Source organism: Betta splendens, chromosome 8, assembly GCF_900634795.4.
Source record: "Betta splendens chromosome 8, fBetSpl5.4, whole genome shotgun sequence".
Classification (NCBI taxonomy): Eukaryota; Metazoa; Chordata; class Actinopteri; order Anabantiformes; family Osphronemidae; genus Betta; species Betta splendens.
In genome coordinates, this window is record NC_040888.2 from 2,074,861 (window position 1) to 2,094,941 (window position 20,081).

At 45.6% G+C, this 20,081-nt stretch overlaps 1 protein-coding gene across 1 annotated transcript; it reads right to left on the reverse strand.

Moving 5' to 3' along the window:
- Positions 1 to 73: 73 nt before the first annotated feature.
- Positions 74 to 7,056, reverse strand: LOC114860883 (lethal(2) giant larvae protein homolog 1-like). The gene is made up of 13 exons (XM_029159793.2): positions 6,895 to 7,056; positions 5,976 to 6,080; positions 5,556 to 5,848; positions 5,339 to 5,489; positions 5,133 to 5,271; positions 4,747 to 5,060; positions 4,477 to 4,668; positions 4,332 to 4,404; positions 4,066 to 4,180; positions 3,844 to 3,908; positions 3,289 to 3,424; positions 3,114 to 3,196; positions 74 to 1,777 (listed from the first exon to the last, which is right to left on the reverse strand). The coding sequence occupies exons 1-12, from the start codon at positions 7,054 to 7,056 to the stop codon at positions 3,118 to 3,120; spliced, it is 1,824 nt and encodes a 607-aa protein (XP_029015626.1). The 3' UTR covers positions 74 to 1,777; positions 3,114 to 3,117.
- Between the last annotated feature and the right edge of the window lie 13,025 nt (positions 7,057 to 20,081).

Sequence of the window (20,081 nt, forward strand, 5' to 3'; positions counted from 1 at the left end):
CAGTGTGAAGCATAAGTCACTGCTTTAAGACTTGATGTGGAAATCACACCCTAATGAGCAGAAACGAAACATCTTGTAGAGTAAATAATTTTATTATTAACATTCACAATTCCTCATCAGCTGAGATGCTAAATGACCAATCCTACATACAAACTGAATGCCAAAGCAGAAACTAATCCATCGTAAACTTCGAAATAAGGTTAATCGAGCCAGCTGTAGCATGAAAGGGTTAATTTTCTGTGAAAAGGTTTTTGACTTATAATTGTTCACTTACATTAGTTAGTAATGAGGTCCCTTTTGTACTTATTTCATTTTTAGAGGAGGTGATGGAGTTAGAACCTGTAGCCTAAAGCCTCTTAGTAACTAACATTTTACTCTATCGCCAGCGTCCAGTCAAACCTGTCTGCTGTAATCCTAGATAGATCATGTAAATATATTGTTTTTACACAGTAAAACCTTTTAAAAATGTGTTAAAATACTGGTGGTTGCAGCCCTGTGTGTAGCCTATATTACTTCCATTGCACCAATTTGCAGAAACCAAAAGCAGAAATCACAGTTACACGTAGCATTAAGACTGACTTTGCTTCTCCTGCTTCACTTCCCTGAGTCCCATCAAAAACAACGAAATGCTCACACAGGATTTTACCATGTTCTTTACTGTCATCCTCTCAATGTCTTTACTTTCCAAACTAGAGCAAGAAGTCTGGTTAAAAAATTGAAACTTTCTTCTAAAACTCTAATCACAGCGTGTTACTGTTACTTAAGGCCAAACCACAGCGGATGACGAGTAAGAGCGCAGGAAGACTGAAAAGCAGCCAGATGAACCACCACAGAAATCACTGAATGCCCCGTACCGTTACACCTCCATGTGATCCTGCTGTGACAGCTCGATCCGTCCACGAGATAAAGAGAACGTATAACATTCAAGTCAACAAATAAAAATGTCTTCACCGACGAAATCACGAGTTTAAAAAAAGGTTGGAACTGACTTGCCCTCTCTCATTTTGTTCATTTCAATATCTTTTCCTTCCTTCGAGAACTTGTAGTAACATTCGTGTAAATGTGCTTGTGTGAAAAGATGCTAGCCACCATCTTGGGTAAGGCAAATCCTACTGCACTTACTGACATGTACAAGAAGAAACATAAAATCCTACCACACTCAAATATTGAAAATACTTCCTTTGCTAGTCTTTAAACTCTAGTGGTCCATTTGGATCTTCATTCTGTAAACACAGGTCATTCACAGGGCTGTGGTGTTGCTAAGCACAATGCAGAACCATTCATCACATCCAATAATGTGCAAAAAAAAAAAATCAATTCAACATTAATGAAGTAAATCTGGCAACGAAGCCCATTTCCAGTTCCAACTCTGGGGAAAACGCGAAGTCTAGCACACCACAAAACAGCTGCGAGTAGAAAGATAATGTAGAAATATCCCCAACCCGTCTCCAACGGCTGAGCTACAGTCATTATGGCTGGAAAATGGGGTGTCACTATAGGAATGACTGGGAGGTTCACTCACATGGAAAAAGTTCAGTCCTCAAGTTCTTTGCAAATCCAAGTGCATCCACGCATCGTCGTGTTTCCAGAAAACACAGACTTAGTTCTCGCAGTAGAAGAAGCCGCAGCCGAAGTCTGTCACGTTGAGGCATTCTTCTCAGCTTGTGCCACGCTAACGGGGGAGAGCAGTGTGCTCGGGGGGCTCCACAGTGGGCCGATGGGAAATGTTTGTGGTCCAGCACTGAAATCCGGCCCATCCAGACCACCGAGGCCTTGCCTGCAACGAGAAACACAGGAAACGTCCACAGGTCAAAATGATCACATCAGTTCATCTACTACGTGAACTCTGCCTTCCACGTGCAACTACTGTCTCTGTGGCCGAGTCAATGACCGCATGTAGAAGCAGGTCTGACTTAGAAATGAAGTAATTACTTAAGTATTTATGTTCTTTCAGAATGTGGTCATTCAATATCTTAAAATATTACATTACTTTTTGACCATATGCTATGTTAAAAAAAGTTATAGTATGTTGTATGTAATATGTCACAAAAAATGGGTCATAGTATAGCATGTGGTGAAAAGCAATATACTATAGTATGTCATTAACAATGTCATGTGTGTTTAAAAAAACTGTCCCAATATGTGATGAAAAAATAGCATAAATGATGAAAAATGGGTCGTAGTATAGTAAGTCATCAATGTCATATTAATGAGTGATGAATAAAGGTCTCAGTATATTGTAGTATTTCATACAGGATATGATGAAAAATGTGTCAGCATTATAATGCGCGGGATTCAAACCCGCATCCCCCTTGAGTAATTTGGACCACCACCACCTTGAATCGATGCCATTATTTAACACTAAAAATGTTTGACAATTATTACATACTATTTAAGAGGTTGACAAAAGCAACAGTGAGATTACAGCTTAGTAAATTTAGTGACACAAATATCTGATTCAGTTTTATTGCAGCTTTGTGGAGAAAATAACTCTTGGCCGTATATGAAGTCTCCAAAGAAATAAAGTGTGTGAATTCAGATGGAAAAAGAAAATGCAGCTTTAAAATTCTGAACATTTAATGAAAAGTTTGCAATTTCAAAAACACACTATTTCACAAATAAAAAACAAATGCAGTTCAGACTGGTGGTGTATTTTCAGATGGTTCCACCAGAGAGAAACAGTGAGTCAGAAAACGAAGCAGAGGAACGCTGACAACTAGGCCGCTCCTCACGTCTACAGCCTGATGAAAAACCAACGCTTGCAGACCTGGGTCCATGCCTCACTGCTCCATAAGTGGGTAATAACTCTGCAGCACAAGTCACCTAATAAATACAGACAGCTAACAGAGGCCAGTTCAGGCTCAGTACGACACACGGTCCAGACGATGCAGGACGTTTCTGCTCCACTGGCTCTGGAGAGCGTGTGGGTGGAAAATAGGACGAGGACTTGTTACTGGAATGCTGCGCTCAGACAGAACAAGTCTTTGAAGTTTGCACACTCTGGACCAGCTCCATTAGAAACAGGTGTGTGTCTGCGCCCACTCACACACGTTCTCCTTCTGCAGAGTACGTAGTGAAGGGACAGGAAGCTAATCCACGTCTGAGTTTCCCACCTGTTCAGTTGATCAGGATGCCCGTCGAGCGCCCCTCCTCCTCCTTAATGTTCTTTAGGTTGTTTTCTGCCTCATCCACGTTGCTGCACATAGAAACACTTGTAAATTGCCTTTTTAAATGTGAAATAATGCGCATGTTAGTAAATCAGTGAAATGCCGAAGCCGGTGTTCCTACGTGAGGAAATCCCTGACATCCTCCACGGTGATTTCTCCGGTGGAGTCGAGGGTGAGGTCAGCACAGCTGAGGGGGGAGTCCAGCGGCGTGTCCAGGAGGGGAGAGGGCAGGTTGTTCTGCGCCTCTCCTGTTTGGCCTGAGGGGAAGAAACCTGGGGTTGAGCATCGGCCTTTCAAATCATCTGACCTTTACTGGCCACAGTAAAAAAGCCTGGTCACCAAACAAGGTCAGAAGCTACAGAGACATTAAAACATTCCTTGTCGTCTACGCGAGCGGTTATTAATGCCAGAAAATCAAGCGGGACATAAACAACCCTACTCTGGTCTCCACAGCAAACATCATTTCCTGCCAGGGAGGGAGGAATGAGACAGGAGAGGCAACTGGGGCATACTGAATAGTTACCATGGTGACCAGAGGGGCACCCCTGCAAGGTCTAAGAGGTTTAAGGGGTCCAGAGAGGGAAGAGACGGATGAAGAGAGGGAAACACTAGAGGGGTGTGTGTGTGTGTGTGTGTGCGTGCGTGTGCGTGTGCGTGTGCGTGCGTTCACACCTACCCTCGGCCTGACCCATCTGGCTCTTGTGGGTACCGTTGGCCTGTGGCTGAACAGATGAACCGTCGCTGAGGAGACATGAGCACACAGCATTTACTCTGGCTGCTGATAAAGGGATTCCAAGAACAGTAAAAGTGGCATTTCTTTGCTTCCGCGTGCAGCTCAAAGTCTGGACCCAGTAGGAAGCATTAGTTTGTGCAGCTCAGACATGTGTGACACTTTTACCTGGCAGGTGTGGGTTCCAGCAGTCGGTCCAACTGAACGGAGCAGAGCGGCTCCGTGACGACCAGGGCCGACAGCGAGAACCTCTCGTACTCTGAGGGAGAGATCAGGTAAAACCCTGAGGAGACAGCAAACGGTTAAACTCTAAACACAGATTCAGTGTCAACGTCTGACGAGAAAACTGCTGAGGAATATGGTCCTTCCTCGTCTTAATTTGTACAGTCTGTCTGGATCAAGCTGTGACCTTGTGACCCCGCTTTGCTCCTCACCTTGTCCGTTTCTGGTGAAGACGCAGGACGCGATGCCGCTGATGTCTTCCTTACGGATGCAGTCGTAGCGAACCTACACAGCGACACACAATCACCACGTCAGGCAAAAACGCCACCGAGCAAACGGCCTCGTGCCGAGCGCTACCTGTGGTCGGAGGGCGGGTACGTTGAACAGGTGCATGTCTCCCAGGTTGGTCAGACACACCAGCGTGTGCTCGCTGTAGTCCTGCTGAGCCGTGGAGCTGAACACCACCACCGCCACCTTCCTCACCCGACAGCCTTCGTGAGCAGTCAGCTTGAACTTGGTCTTGGCGCTCACCTTGGGCAGCGAGAAGACCTGCGGAGGAGAGTGAAGGTGAGCAAATGGTTCAAATGTGGGACAAAACAAGTCCTGGTGGAATCCTCCAGCCTCCACCTTGAGCTGCTCCTCGGACGCGATGAGGACCGAATGCGCGTTGGTCATATCCGGGGCGATGGCGAGGTCCTGAGAGGCCTCGTACGGTTCTGGCAGCGGTTTCCCCCGGCCATCCAGCACACAGATGGACACCACAGGGGCCCTGTGCATCAGCTGGATCTCTTTGCCCAACACCGCCTCCACACAGACGGCGCCCTCGCTGGCTCCGCCCCGCTCCGACGCGCGGCCCGAGCCCACGCCCGGCACCTCCAGCGCGTAGGCGTACACGCTGCCGGAGTTGGTTCCGGCCCAGAGCGTGGGGCCGTGGTGAGTGCCTGCAGCGCAAGTCAGCGCGGGTTAAAAACGTGAAGCCACGAGTCGGTCGGTGACAGTGACGGTCAACACACCATCGCGTAGAAAGGTGTCCGCGAAGCAGAGGCACCGGACCACTCCTGACAGCGAGTCGTCGGCCGACCGGGGTTCGATCCTCCGCTGCACCGGAGCCACCTCCTCCTGCTCCGCGAGGGCGGCGTTGGCCTCCTGGACCTGCACAGAGCCACGGGGGTCACTCAGGGTGCTCATTCTGAGGGTCCCTCCCATCAGGACATCTGACCTTGCTGGTCGGGGTCGTGATGGTGCGTTTCTTCCCAGACACTCTGCTCTTGCGGATGCGCCTGAAGCTCTGTCGCAGGGACTTTTTCAGCGACTTGACTCTGGACAGGGGGCCCTCCATCGCCAGCGAGTCGTTCGGGTGCAGGGTGCACCTGGAATGGGGTGTGGCGGTTAGCATGCCAGTGGAAGCAGCAGGTCCGATTCTGAGCGCTACCTACCGGGCCAGCACCGCGTTCCTCCTGTGATAGTCAAACAGGCCGAAGCCATGACTGGTGCCAAAGGCAATGAGGTTCCACTCCGCATGCAGCGCCACGGCCGTCACGGAGGCCGGGGGGAGGCACTGCACGAGCACCAGCGGCTGGAAGCCCGGAGGGAACGGAGCGGGCTTCAGGCGCGGCTCCAGCCGGTCGTGTCCCTTCCAGGTGAAGCCCTCTCTGTCCTGCAGCAGGTCAACCACCGACACGTCCACCAGGTGGTCCGAACGCTCGTCACTCAGACCCAACACGATCACCTGCAGGGATGAAGTATTAGACTCAAAACCACCTCTGTCCAAGTACTTGGCCCGATTAAAAGGTAGAACAAGGTCCTCTAGTTTATAAAAGGACTTTTTGTGACGTTTGCTCAATCCGTTTTCTCACCTGTCCAGCTGTTCCAGCCACCACTAGCTTGTTGCTGTATTTGCACAGGCTGATCTTCTGGATGCCGAGTCTGGGGTCGTCGCTGTACGGGTCGAAGCAGCCCACCTACACACACACACACACGCACACGCACACGCACACACACGTCAAGCCTGCATCAGTTGGTTACACACTAAACATACGTTGCTTACAGTCACAGCAGCTGCAGATGCAAAACTGCAGCAAATTAATGTGCATTAGTTCGTCTTTCACACACACACACTTTCATCATGGGAACTGTGTCTTAACAAAACATGGAGTAAGTAAAGTTTGTCACCTGGACATAGAGAGAGACAGAGAGAGAGTGAGAGAGAGAACTGATGGGTCTGGTTTTCATTACAGGGGATAAAAAAGGGAAAGGCTCTTCATCCCATATGAGGCCTGCATTCCTGAACATGCAGCGCTGTTACCACAGGATACATGAGGAACGGAGGGAGGGGGAATAAAAGAGTGAACAAGAGAGAGGAGTAAAAGGAATGAGAAACAGGCCTGAGATCTGTGTGGAACCAAACCAATGACTCAACCTCTACTGCTGCTCACCTTCAGACGTCCAGAACCACATTCAACTCCATTTAACTATTACTACTACGCAACACAAAGTACCAGAATCCATAAAAAATATATTTACGTCGCTGAATCACTTTTCACATTTAAATGCAAATAAAAAGAGGTCATTTAAACAGAATCAGACTGTGGGTCCATCACTGGCAAGTTTTAATAACAGCAACAATGGGGTGGGTCTGGAAACCAAGCACATGAAAACAATCAGATGGAAAAATCAGGCCACTGATGTGGTTGAGTGTCGCACGCGCGCACGCGCGCACGCACGCACGCACGCGCGCGCCTACGCGCCTTCAGCCTGTTCTCATGCAGGTCCTACCTTCCTGAAGGGCGGCCACTCCTCCTCCTGCTGCATGTCGGGGTCGTCCCCAGGATCCTGGGGGTCGTCGCTGGGGTCACAGTCAGTGTGAAAGACGTTGGCTGTGCTGAGTTTGTACAGCGGCGTGAGGGCGACACCCTGAGCACCACAGCATTGATTCATCCCCAACCACTGTTATATTCAATCTGACAGACCTGCTGTCTCTGGACCTAAGGCGACAACAACTTGACAGTCTTGTCACCCCCACCCACCACCAGATGAGACGCCTTGTTCACTGCAGACTCTGATTCTCACAATACCCGCGATGCATGCTCGTTTTGCTGTAAGGAGATGATTCCCGTATTTTACCACTATTTGTTCCTTGACCTAGAAGGTGCCTAATGACATTTAATTAGAAGTAGAGTTTTTAATTTATGATTTTAATTTCTGCTGTCTTATCGTTATTGTTGTGTGGTCGATAGACACTGCCAGGCCCATGGTGGCACGAAACGACTCTCAACTGCGGAACATCCCAGAGGACCCAGAGCACATGCCACTAGCCTAGAGGGACTCTCACATTTTAGCAGGTACCACTTGTCATTTCGCTCCACCTGAGCTTTCGTATTGGAGCACCATTTTAACACGTGTGCTGCTTTGTACTCTGTGTAAATAACAGCCCTTTTAACAGTGTCTTCTCTTCCCAGATGTTGATCTTTCAGCAACGACCTGACTCGGGTGCCAAGTTGTCTCTCTCACTGGGGCAGTTTTGAAGAGACTCACTTACGTAATCAGATCACCGAACTCTCCCTCCTTCTGGCACCATGGACCCAGCTCGAGAACGCTCAACCTGAGCCTCACTCAGCTGAACTTCACGCCGAGTACTCTAACTTTACCATTACTTTCATACTCCACTGTTTCCTATTATTTTGTTTGAGGAGTTCAGAAACGTTACAAAACACTCCATTGGTCAAACAGAAGGACCAAAAAACACTAAATTGTTTATTTTCTGTGGGTGCTCAACTTGAAAATCTTTGTTTAATGTGTGATTTACTGATGTAAAATCTCTGGATTGCTTTCAATACCTTCCTCTCTGTCTGTCACCAGTCTGTCATCTGTAACTGTCGACTGAAGACTGGTATGTGAATTCCAACAACTGGACATTTGATGGAGTTCCAACCCGAGTAATGCAAACTGTCCAACCTCATTGAGTTTTCAATGCCGCTAAACAACAAACCTGGAACTCATCCCGAGGACTCTGCAGGTTTGGCTTTACTTGTTGATTGCCAGCTGCATACACTAGTGTGTGTATCGTGGTGACTTAACTCTCCAACGATGTTTAAATTGTCATGGAGTCTGATCTCAGGTTTCAGTCTGATCACTGATTATGATTATGAGTCCAGCAAATAAACCAAAAACTTGAGGTTTTGTGTTTTCTGCTCTCTAGATGTGGAAGCTGAAAAATGTTAGTGCTGAATAAAAACCGCCTGGTGACGCTGCCTGAGGCCATTCATTCCCTGACAGATTTGGAGTACACAACTCTAAAACATACTCTGCACTGAGTTATTACATTTGGGCTTGCGCCAGTATTGAGGTTTTTAATGTGTAATAATCCCCCTGAAAGAAGCTTTCTTTTAAGGTACAATCCTAGTTATTAGCAACCCGGCCATTGAGCTCTCTGCTTGCAGGTTCTTGATGTGCGTGAGAACCAAACCTGGTCTCCTCCTAATCCAGTTTTGACGAGCTTCAAGTGGTCCAACATCGCCTTCTCTCTGGCAGAACCAGCTCCTGCTGCCGGGGCCTCACCCGCACTGTAGTTTTCTGCTGAGGAGTGCGTGTGTTGGCGCTTGCACATGACTTTGCCCACGTTTGTGTCTTTGGTGCATCTGTTGAATACGGTTGTGTTCTTCTTTAGGCTCAGATTGTTTTTGTGTGTGTGTGTGTAGACTAGCCCACGAGAATCACCTGGCGAGAAAGATGAGCTGAGAGGCGGAAGGACTGTCCTCAGGATGATCAGGCAAAGCAGTGCTGAAGGGCATGAGTGATGTTGCACAGGAAAAAAGCACATGGAGTTCGAAAGAAATGTATTGTTAGCACAGCTCTATCTGGGGAGTGTCAATCTGACGTTTAATGGTGTGTGCGTCTGTCAGTTATTTAGTGTTAATTGCTCTCCTGACAGATTAAAATAGTTTAATTCACTTGAGGAATGAACAATAACAACAACCTGGAATTTGATTATAACACATTATTTTGCGCAGGAGAATGGGGATGTGATATGGAGATTTAAAATCCGAAAGTGGGACAAAGTCCCTAGCTAAGCCTCAACTTGACTACTCTGGTTCTTTTTGGAGGCCGGCGGCGGGGCAGGTAACCCACCTTTGTGTCTTTTAATTTCTTTTTTCCAATAAAAATGAGTAACGATTATCACGGACTATTGCGCTACATATTAAACAGTTGATCGATTTTTTAAAAAGTGAGTTTTAATGTCCTTTAAAGCTTTCCATCTTACTGCTCCTCCACAGGTTGCGGTGTAAACAGTGTGCAGATCGAAAACTTTCATTCCTCATGCATGAGGTGATGAAACCTCCATGGCAAGTTCTATGAGCTGACTGCTACCTCGTTCTCAAGTAACGTTGGTCCAGTAAAAAAAAAAAAAAAAAAAACCAAACAAAAAACAAAAAAAAAAGCATTCCCTCGCATTCCCTCTTCTGTCTGTTCCTCCCACGAGTCTCATGTTCTTCCTACTTTGTATTACAGACCTTTCTGGATATAAACGGCGCTCTGAACTGGCAGATCTTTACTGGATTTGGTCAGGAGGCCCCTTTGACAAGAGGCTGGCTCTGCCATTCACGCCGTCAACCGAGGACTTCCTTGGAGGCAGAGGGTCGAACAATGACGGGAAGAGATGGGCGATGAGAGCGAGGAGTGTCAGTGCTGTGCGTATAGACCTGCTGTATTTGATGCGTCGTGTTTAACAAGGGATTTAATATAGCGTTAACATTAATCTGTGCTTTGTTATTTGTAGGTTTTTCAACAATGAAATCTCGTACATTGAGGGAGGAACAGCAGGGGTTTTTTAACACAGTGGATACAACCCAATATTCTGTCAGGTCGCCCCTCTCGTGTTCAAATACATGTCTGGTTGTAGTATTTGAATATTGTTTTTTGTCCTCGCATTTGTATTACCCCTTAAGGTTATCTTTTTTTGTTTTGTCAGGTTGTATAGAGGTTTAGGGCAAAAAAAAACAGTCAGACGGGAGTCTGTACCGGCGAAGGCCTGCTCCCTCGACCCTCGGTGACTCTTTCTTCTCCTACGTCATTCAATCATTATTACTTCCTTTGTGTGCTGCACGTTCTGTAATGATGCAGCCTCTGTATTTGTGGTAGACGTGTCGTTTTTTCTTTTCAGTGGTTGTCTGTACATCCTGTCTTTCTGTTTCTGTCAGCTACGTCTTCTTGTTGGACCCAGGACTGGAAATCTTGTCTGGAGAGGGGCCACGCTACGCTCAGCGGCACCACAAAGGGCTGTAAACTCTTGCTCTTTGGACTGGAGTTTCATAGGTCCTTTATGAAAAGTCAGAGAAGATGAACTAATCTAACGTACCCCGCGAATTGTCACCCCCAGGTTATTTGCCAGAAAAAGCTTAATAAGAAGACGTATGGGAAGGCTGAGATACAACCCTCATGCGAACCAGAGCCTCCAGAATCTGGGAGGTACTGGAGGAAAACCGAGGGATCAAGAGCATGTACCATATGCCTTCTCCCCCATCATACCTAACTGTACAAGGTAACATGTCTCTGCTTAGTTTTTCTGTTTGCTGCTTGTTGTGAACTAACAGCTCGAGGCTGAATAAATCAGTGATCAGTATCTCATGATGTACACCCAGTGAGAAAGGTTGATGTTTGTGGCAGTTTAAAATGATCATATCCAGCCAGATCTGCATGAACAGATCTTCAGTAAGTTCGTGCTGTCTAGTGTCTGGCTTGCTGTTGTTGTAGGGGGGCCTTGGCCTGGCTACCTGGAGCTGCCTCCAATCAACTACAACTGTCCGTGAGCACAAAGACCATAAGGTCAAACTGGACACTTTTGCCAGATCTCAGACTGTAGGTTCATCTGCTGTATACAAACCTTTTCCTTTCTCCTCCTCCCTGTTTCACTGCATCATGTTATCTTAATTAATTTCTATCCTTTTCTACAGCGCCGTCTCTGCTGGACAACAAAGGGGGTGTACGTCCTGGACTGTTGGTCTGACGTCTTTCATCTGGATTGGAGGAGTCTCCGCGTCTTGTCAAGCCGCTGCCTTAAACTGGCCAGGAGATCTGCTCCATGCTGCACCGCCCAAACCGCATGCGTGACCCCAACCTGGAGGGAACAGAGTGCCAGGTAAGCTTAATGCTGAAACTCCAGATACGCATGAAGCGGGCAACCCACACAATACGTTTTTTACTTTGTTATTAATATTTGACTTATTTTGACTTTGTTCGCCTTCATCAACAAGTTTTAATTGATGCATTTTCCATCATTTCCATTAGTGTTTCAGTCCATAGTTTAAGAACTGGGATGAGCGTGTTGAAGGTGGACTACACCAGACCAGCTGAGACTGTCACCAACCGACAAAGTCCTACAGGGCAAGTCCACTGTTTTGCAGTTACTACCAGAGGATCACTATTCATCACATTATGGGGCTTTTTTAATGTATCTTGTGCTTTGAAATGGGCAGACCTTGCATATGTGTTTGCTGCTTGTGTCCTGATTATTATGGCATTTTTTGTGTTCTCAGGTCAAGAAGGACGCAGAGCAACGGACCCAGATAAAGCTGAACCTCACAGCTCTGTTTTGTTCTGGCCGGCAAGCCAGCCCTGCCGCTCACCGAGGTACGCAAGTAAATCATTGTTTTTCCCGCCAAGCCCATATCTACTCTTCTCTCTCCTGTTATTTAAGGGAAACTGTTGTGTCCTGTCCAGCTGAGCAGCTGATGGAGGAGTGGAATGAGGCCCCTGGATGGTATGGAAGGATTAGTTCTGGAGGGAAGAAGTTCGTCTCGTCGGCCAGAGGCAGGAGTTTGGGCCACTTCTTCACACAGGACTGCTCATGTTTTCCTCTGCAGTAACCATGTGTTGAGAAATGGGAATGGAAAATGAATGTTGTTCTGTGCTGGTTTTAGCACCTAGATTCAAACACAGGCCCCGGGATGTCCTTTTCTCAATCGGGAGCCTGTTGATATGAGGATAGGGGACAGGTGAATGCGAAAAGCAAGGCAAACGGTGGTCATTCCTCCAGGAGACTAGGACGAGGATGACAAATAACAGCCCAGAGGAGGACTTCCAGTGTGTGGGTGTCTTCTGGCAGGGCAGCAGGCCTCCACATGGGCTGTCACCTCAACCTTCTCCCTGAGACAGAAGTTTGAAAGTCCTCTTCCCGGAAAACTGAAGGTTTTAATTGTGCTCTTAGTTTAACCGCTGTGTTTTCTTACGAGCTGTAGTGACTCCTGCTGTTTTGCTGTTTAGGTGGTTCGTAGACCCAAGCGTCGGATAACCTCAAGTTCCTGTCTCATTCAAGAGGAAGTCATCATTCCTACAGGGAAGAGAAACAGACAAGCTCTGCCAGCCCTCGCTCTAAACCATAGACGCACCAACTCAGCGCGCTCTGCACCAGGTTAATGCCGCCTGCTGTCAAACACCTGAACTTTCCCCTTCCTCACCATCACTGCATTTTTGTTAAATTGGTTGATAGTTCTCAGACCATCCAGATTGGAACAGACTCGAGCAACCTCACTCAGAGTTCCGCTTCATACTCAAGGTTCGTTTTTTTTTTTCTTTGTATCATCACAACATTCACTTTCGGACTGGCTCTCTTCTGCCTTTAGTAATGCTGTGGTATTGTGCAGGTAACCATTCGAGAAAAAGCAAGACAATCAGGGCATTGTTTACACCTGGGTGGGCAAGCTGCTGACGCCGGACGAAGCCGAAACTGCCGCGCGACGTCAATGAATATATGTTTGATGACACGTACAGCAAACGGTCAGAAAAGAGGAATGTGATATTTGTGTTTGTGAATGGACGCAGAAGCACCAGACAACTGTTACTAATGAAATCTTATTTATTTAGAAATATAAAAGCTAAAAGTGTGTTGCCTTTGTCACGCGTATTACACTGTTAACATAGACAACTGCTCCCTATGTTTAACATGTTAACAACACTCACGGCTTTGACTTCCCCTCTGTAAAGCAAGTTACTTCTGCAGCCCACAACTCTGTGTCTTTAACTCTGTGTTTTTGTCAGACATGTGAACGCTTGTTTTGTAGTGTATTTAATGAAGGGGAGAGCCAGAGAACTTTTTCTGGGTGGGGGATCGGATCTCGAAGCCCGTACGATGAGACGCAGACTACATGAAACACGCTCGCCTCTTCAGGTAGTGACGTTGCCCGCGCTTTCTCTGCAGCATCTGCTCTCCTCTGTCCTCATCCTTTCCCCCCGCTTGCTTCTCCTCAGATGTTCGAATGAGAATGTTATTTCTCTGTGTCGAGATTGCTCAACTTGTCCGGACTACTTGGCTATGCGGACATCATGTTGCTGACAGATGGAAAAGAGGTCAACACAACTGTGTGTTGTGTTTTTAATTTTTACCTTTTAAATCGTCAAATGCTTTCATTTCCATGTCACTGATTTCTTTTCTTTTCCTCTCTCTCTCCTCCTCTCCCTCTCTCTCTCTCTCTCCTCAGGTCTAAACATGTGGGTCGGGACTCAACCAGCCAGGTGGAGATCAGCTTGTCTCAAAGCTGCCAGGTGAAGTGGGACTGCAGCTGGACCGGTTTGCTGTCTGTATACACATTAAACTAACACCTGCTTCCTCCTCCTCCCAGGTGTACTTCGCACATGCGTCTCACGAAAGCAGAGCAGCCTGGAAGCTGCGGCTTGGTGCGGAAGGGAAACGAGCCCCACTGCTTCACCGCTGCTTCCACGCATGGGAGACTTTAAAACTAAACTCCCTCATAGACAAACACTTTACAAATCACCACTTTATATGCAAATCATGATACGATTATGTCTATGCGAACCAGCCTACATGAGCTCTGGCCCTCCTTCCTGCTCAGTCACAGACAAGTCAGCTTACAAAGAGAATCTGGAACACATCTTAATTAGTCACATTTCTTGCCTTTGATCAAAGAGTAAAATTGTCCACCTTAAATGTCCAAGCCTTTTTTTTTCCTTTTTTGAATTAAATATGCTTGAAATAAATAATTCTGAGTCGTCTCATGGGCTTTAAAGATATCCAAGGTAGCTCAGACCATGACATATCCATGAGTTTGGCTGCTTGTGTTGTAGTTGTTCTGTGGTGGAGAACTACGACTAACACTTCTCCGCTTTTAGTGCCATTTTGCGCACTCACTTGAAGCAGTTGAAAAGCAGACATTACACTTGTGTTTTACTATGTTTGGGGTATTCAAATAAGTGGCAAACTAATAGATTTTCTGAGGATGTTAGTTCCTATATTTTTCGGTTTGGTGGACTCGACGCTGTGTTTTACCCCCTTTCGCGCTTTTCTCTCCTTTGAAATCTCTCCTCCTTTCCTTACAGTCTGTTCGCGTCTGCTTCCTCATTTCTCCTCTCCCCACCGTGTCCCACTGATAGGACCGTTGAAAGACAAGTCCATTCCATGTCAAGGAGATGCTTTATAAATTGAAATTTTGTTTTGTTTGCTTATTTAGTCAAATTTAATTTGGCCAGAAAGATTTGAGATGATCTGGGACGTGAAAAAAGCGTGAGACCGATGCTTGTTTATTAGTTTAAAGGGCGAAGGTTTAAATGGTTGCAATCAGTAGAGTCCGGAGATACGAGACCACCTGTCCGCTGTTACGCCCGGGTCCAAAATGTCTTGGTTGTTTTTTGTTTTGTTCTTCTTGGCGCTTCTAAGTTCTTCTTTTTTTGCATATCATTTTTGAAAAAGCAAATGCAATGTTTCATGTTCAAACTTTACTTTTAAAGGCGGGGATTTAGATGTCGTTCTTACATTTTTTCTTTTTCAAATGGTGTTTTATTTTGGCAAGAAGACTCTTATTTCGGCCCGATTTAAAATGGAAAGAAAGCTTGTGCACACAGCGACTATTTTACTATACATTGGACCTTCTTTCTGCCTTTTCTTCACTGATCTCAGATCAGTGGTGAGCTGAACAATGCCTGGCTTGCACGGTCTGAGCACGATATCCTTTGTTCCCTGATGGCTGCAACCTCTGCATTGTGTTTTAATCTTTTCTGGTCTTGGGGAGAACTCGTACTGGCTGTTGGTGAATTGCAATCGTACACGGTGTTGTGTATATGAATATGTGCACATCTCAAGATGTCACCCCTGCAGATCCTTTATTTATTGTATTTTATAATAAATAAAACCGTCCACTTTCAGCTTGTTTTCCTCTCTGGGATTCAAATTGTAGCTAGTATGTAAACAAATCTATGTAAAAAGTACGTAGAGTCCAGAGAATCTGCCAGTTGGCGTTTAGTCTGATTGACTTGAGGTGGATGCCTAGTTTTTCCTGATGTCTCTTTCGTTTAGATCAGAACGAGATCTCACAGAAATGAGCCTTAAAAGCTTCACTGCATAAAGTGCAGGTAATATGTCCAAATATTACATGTAATTAAACAATAATACAATAAACAATTGACTTAACCACTCAATGTGATGTATTCCTACTAATGTGAGTAACACTGATGTCATTAACAGTGTGACAGAACTGGTTGTGCCTCAACTGATTTACTCAGATTATAAACCTTTCTGGTTTTTTTAGCTGTTCTGTTTCTAATTAAGTGTTTCATCCTTTCCCTTACTTTTCTGTCGACAAATTCCTAGATAGTGATTTTCTTCATCCCATGAAAGTCTTAGTCGTAAACATTCTTTTTGCTGATCTGGCGTGTTCCTTTCCTGATTTTCTGTGTGTTCAGCTATGGTTACAAGCTTTGTCCTGCTTGATTCTTTGGCTGAATCCTTCTGTGCACGGCTGAATTTTTCAGTGTGGGAATTGCTCAGAATGCCTGCTTTCAAGTGCTTTCTCTAGTTTGGCTCTTTCTTGACCAAACTCACTGCTTTGGTGTTAATTGCAGCTTTGTTATCTTTGGCTGCTGTTTCACGTAGCCAGCGGCGAACTTGGCCCAGTGTGAAGCATAAGGCACTGCTTTAAGACTTGATGTGGAAATCACCACCCTAATGAGCCGAAAAACGAAACATCTTGTCAGGTATATTTTATTATTAAACATTCACAATTCTCATCAACTGAGATGCTAAATGACCAATCCTACATACAAACTGAATGCCAAAGCGAAACTAATCCATCGTAAACCTTCGATAAGGTTAATCCGAGCCAGCTGTAAGGATGAAGGGTTAATTTTCTGCTGAAAAGTTTTTTGACTTATACTTGTTCACTTACATTCGTTAGTATGAGGGTCCCTTTTGTACTTATTTCATGTTTTAGAGGAGGTGATGGAGTTAGAAACCTGTAGCCTAAAGCCTCTTAGTACTAACATTTTACTTAACTCTATCGCCAGCTCATTCAAACCTGTCTGCTGTAATCCTAGATGAGCATGTAATATATTGGTTTTTACACCTAAAACCTTTTAAAATGTGTTAAAATACTGGGTGGTTGCCGCGCCTGTGTGTACCTATATTACTTCCATTGCACCAATTTTGCAGAAACCAATAAGGCATAAATTCACATTTACACGTAGCTTAAGGACTGACTGTGGCTTCTCCTGCTTCACTTCCTGAGTCCCATCAAACAACGAAATGCTCACACCAGGATTTTAAACCATGTTCTTTACTGCATCCTCTCAATTCTTTACTTCCAACTAGAGCAAGAAGTCTGGTTAAAAACTTGAAACTTTCTTCTAACTCTAATCACATCACAAGCGTGTTACTGTACTTTTAAGGCCAAACGCACACGCGGATGACGATTAAGACGCCGGAAGACTGAAAAGTCAGCCAGATGAACCACCACGACATCACTGGGGGGGAATGCCCCCGTACCGTTACCCCCTCCATGTTATCCTAGCCTGGTGACGCTCGATCCGTCACGAGATAAAGAGAACGTATTAACCTTCAGTCACAAATAAAATGTCTTTTCACCGACGAAATCACGAGTTTAAAAAAATAGGTTGGAAATGACTTGCCCTCTCTCATTTGTTCATTCATATCTTTCCTTCCTTCGAGAACTTGTAGACATTCGTGTAAATGGTTCTTGTGTGAAAAGATGCTAGCCAACTCCTCTTGGGTAAGGCAAATCCTACTGCACTTACTGACATGTACAAGAAAAACAATAAATCCTACCCACTCACATATTTAAAAATACTACTTCCTTTGGCTAGTCTTTAAACTCTAGGTTGGTCCATTTGGATCTTCATTCTGTAACACAGGTCATTCACAGGCTGTGGGTGTTTGCTAAGCACATGCAGACGCATTCAGCACATCAATATGTGCAAAAAAAAAAAATACAATGAAAAAGGGGGACAAATCGGCTTGAATCTCAATTCAACATTAATGAAGTAATCTGGCAACGAACCCATTCGTTTTCCCACTCTGGGGAAACGCGAATTCCTAGCAACAGCCACAAAACAGCTGGCGGTAGAAAGATAATGTAAATATCCCCAACCCGTCTCCACCGGCTGAGCTACCGTCATTCTGGCTGGAAAATGGGGTGTCACTTAGAATGACGGGAGGTCACTCACATGGAAAAGTTCAGTCCTCAAGTTCTTTGCAAATCAAGGCATCCACGCACGTCGTGTTTTCCAGAAAACACAGACTTAGTTCTCGCATAGACAAGCCGCCGCAGCAAGTCTGTCACGTTGAGGCAATTCTTTCTCGCTTGTGCCACGCTAACGGGGGAGAGTAAGTGTGCTCGGGGGGCTCCCCAGTGGCCGATGGAAATGTTTTGTGGTCCCCGCACTGAAATCCGCCCTCCCTACCACCGAGGCTGCCTAACGAAAACACAGGAAACGTCTACCACAGGTCAAAATGATCACATCATTCATCTACTACGTGAACTCTGCCTTTCCACGTGCAACTACTGGTCTCTGTTGGCCGAGTCAATGACCGCATGTAGAAAGCAGCAAGGTCTGACTTAGACAAGAAGTAATTCTTAAGTATTTATGTTCTTTCAAATGTGGTCATTCACTATCTTAAAATATTACATTACTTTTTGACCATTGCTATGTTAAAAAAGTGATAGTATGTTTTGTCATGTAAATGTCAACAAAAATTGGTCATAGTATAGCATGTTGGTGACAAGCCATCTACTATGTTCATAACAATGTCATGTGTGTTTTAAAAAACTGTCCCATATGTGATGAAAAAATAGCAATCAATGATAAAATGGTCGTAGTATATTTAAGTCATCAAGTCTTTGATTGAGTGAAAATGAATAAAGGTCTCAGTATATTGTATGTATTTCATAAACACTGGTCCTAGTAGAAGTCTGTCAATATAGTAAGTGAAACAAAAAATGAGTCATAGTAGTCGGTTTTCAGAATGTTTTCATATAATAGTCCTGATTTTCATAAGACAAGGATCTGATGAAAAATATGTGTCCGCATTATAATGCCCGATTCAAACCCGCATCTCCCCCTTGATAATTGGACTCACCACCACCTTGAATCGCTGCCATTATGGAACACTAAAATGTTGACAATTATTCATCTATTTAAGAGGTTGACAAAAGCAACAGTGAGATTACAGCTTAGTAAATTTAGTGACACAAATAATCTGATTTCCAGTTTTATTGCACTGTTGGTGGAGAAAATAACTCTTTGGCCGAACTAGCAGTCTCCAAAGAAAATAAAGTTGTTAATTCAGAGGAACAAGAAAGGCAGCTTTAAAAATCTGAACATTTATGAAAAAGTTGCAATTTCAAAAACACCTATTTCATCAAATACAAAACAAATGCAGTTCAACTGGTTGTGTAATTTCAGATGGTGCCACCCAGAGAGAAACATGAGTCTAAACGAGCAGAGGAAGAGGCGCTGACAACTAGGTAGGACCCGCCTCCTCACGTCTAACAGCCTGATGAAAACCCACGCCTTGCAGACCTGGGTTCATGACTCACTGTTCCATAAGTGGGTAATAACTCTGGCGCACAAGTTCCACCTAATAAATACAGACCAGCTCACCGAGGCCAGTTTCAGGCTCATACGACACACGGTCAGACGATCAGGACGTTCTTGCTCCACTGGCCTCTGGAGAGAGTGTGGGTGGAAAATAGGACGAGGACGTGGTTACTGGAAATGGGCTGCGCATCAGACAGCCAAGTCTTTAATGTTTCACACTCTGGAACATACTCCATTATAAACAGGTGTGTGTCTGCGCCCCACTCACACACGTTCTCCTTCCTGCAGAGTAACTAAGTGAAGGACAGGAAGCTAAATCCACGTCTGAGTTTCCCACCTGTTTCACAGGTTGGATCAGGATTCCCTCGAGCCCCTCCTCCTCCTTAATGTTTCTTTAGGTTGTTTTCTGCTCATCCACGTTGCTGCACATAGAAAACATTTGGTAAATTGCCCTTTTTAAATGTGAAATAATGCCGCATGTTAGTAAAATCAGTGAAATGCGAAGCCGGTGTTCCTACGTGAGAAAATCCCTTACGTCCTCCACGGTGATTTCTCCGGGTGGAGTCGAGGGTGAGTCAGCACACTGAGGGGGAGTCCCAGCGGCGTGTCCAGGAGTGGGAGAGGGCAGGTTGTTCTGCGCCTCTCCTGTTTGGCCTGGGGGAAGAACCTGGGGTTGAGCATCGGCCGTTCAATCAGCTGACCTTACTGGCCACAGTAAAAAGCCTTGTCACCAAACACGGTCAGAAGCTACAGAGACATTAAAACATTCCTTGTCGTCACGCGAGCGGTTATTATGCCCAAAAATCAAGCTGGACATAACAACCCTACTCTGGTCTCCACAGCAAACATCATTTCCTGGCCAGGGATGGCGGATGAGACAGGAGAGGCAACTGGGGCATACTGAATAGTTTACCATGCGTGACAGAGGGGCCCCCCTGCAAGTTCAAGAGGTTTAAGGGGTCAGAGAGGTGAAGAGACGGATGAAGAGAGGGAACACTAGAGGGGTGTGTGGTGTGTGTGTGTGTGTGTGGTGTGTTGTGTGGTGTGTGTGTGTGCGTGCATGCGGTGTGCGTGCGTTCACACCTCCCTCTGCCTGACCCATCTGGCTCTTGTGGGTCCGTTGG

Coding starts and splice junctions, on each gene's coding strand:
- LOC114860883 (XM_029159793.2), bottom strand. CDS start 7,056: ATGAATCAATGCTGTGGTGCTCAGGGTGTCGCCCTCACGCCGCTGTAC. Junction 5,849..5,975: donor TGGCTGGAACAGCTGGACAG/GTGAGAAAACGG, acceptor TCATCCCTGCAG/GTGATCGTGTTGGGTCTGAG. Junction 4,181..4,331: donor CTTCACCAGAAACGGACAAG/GTGAGGAGCAAA, acceptor CTGTCTCCTCAG/GGTTTTACCTGATCTCTCCC.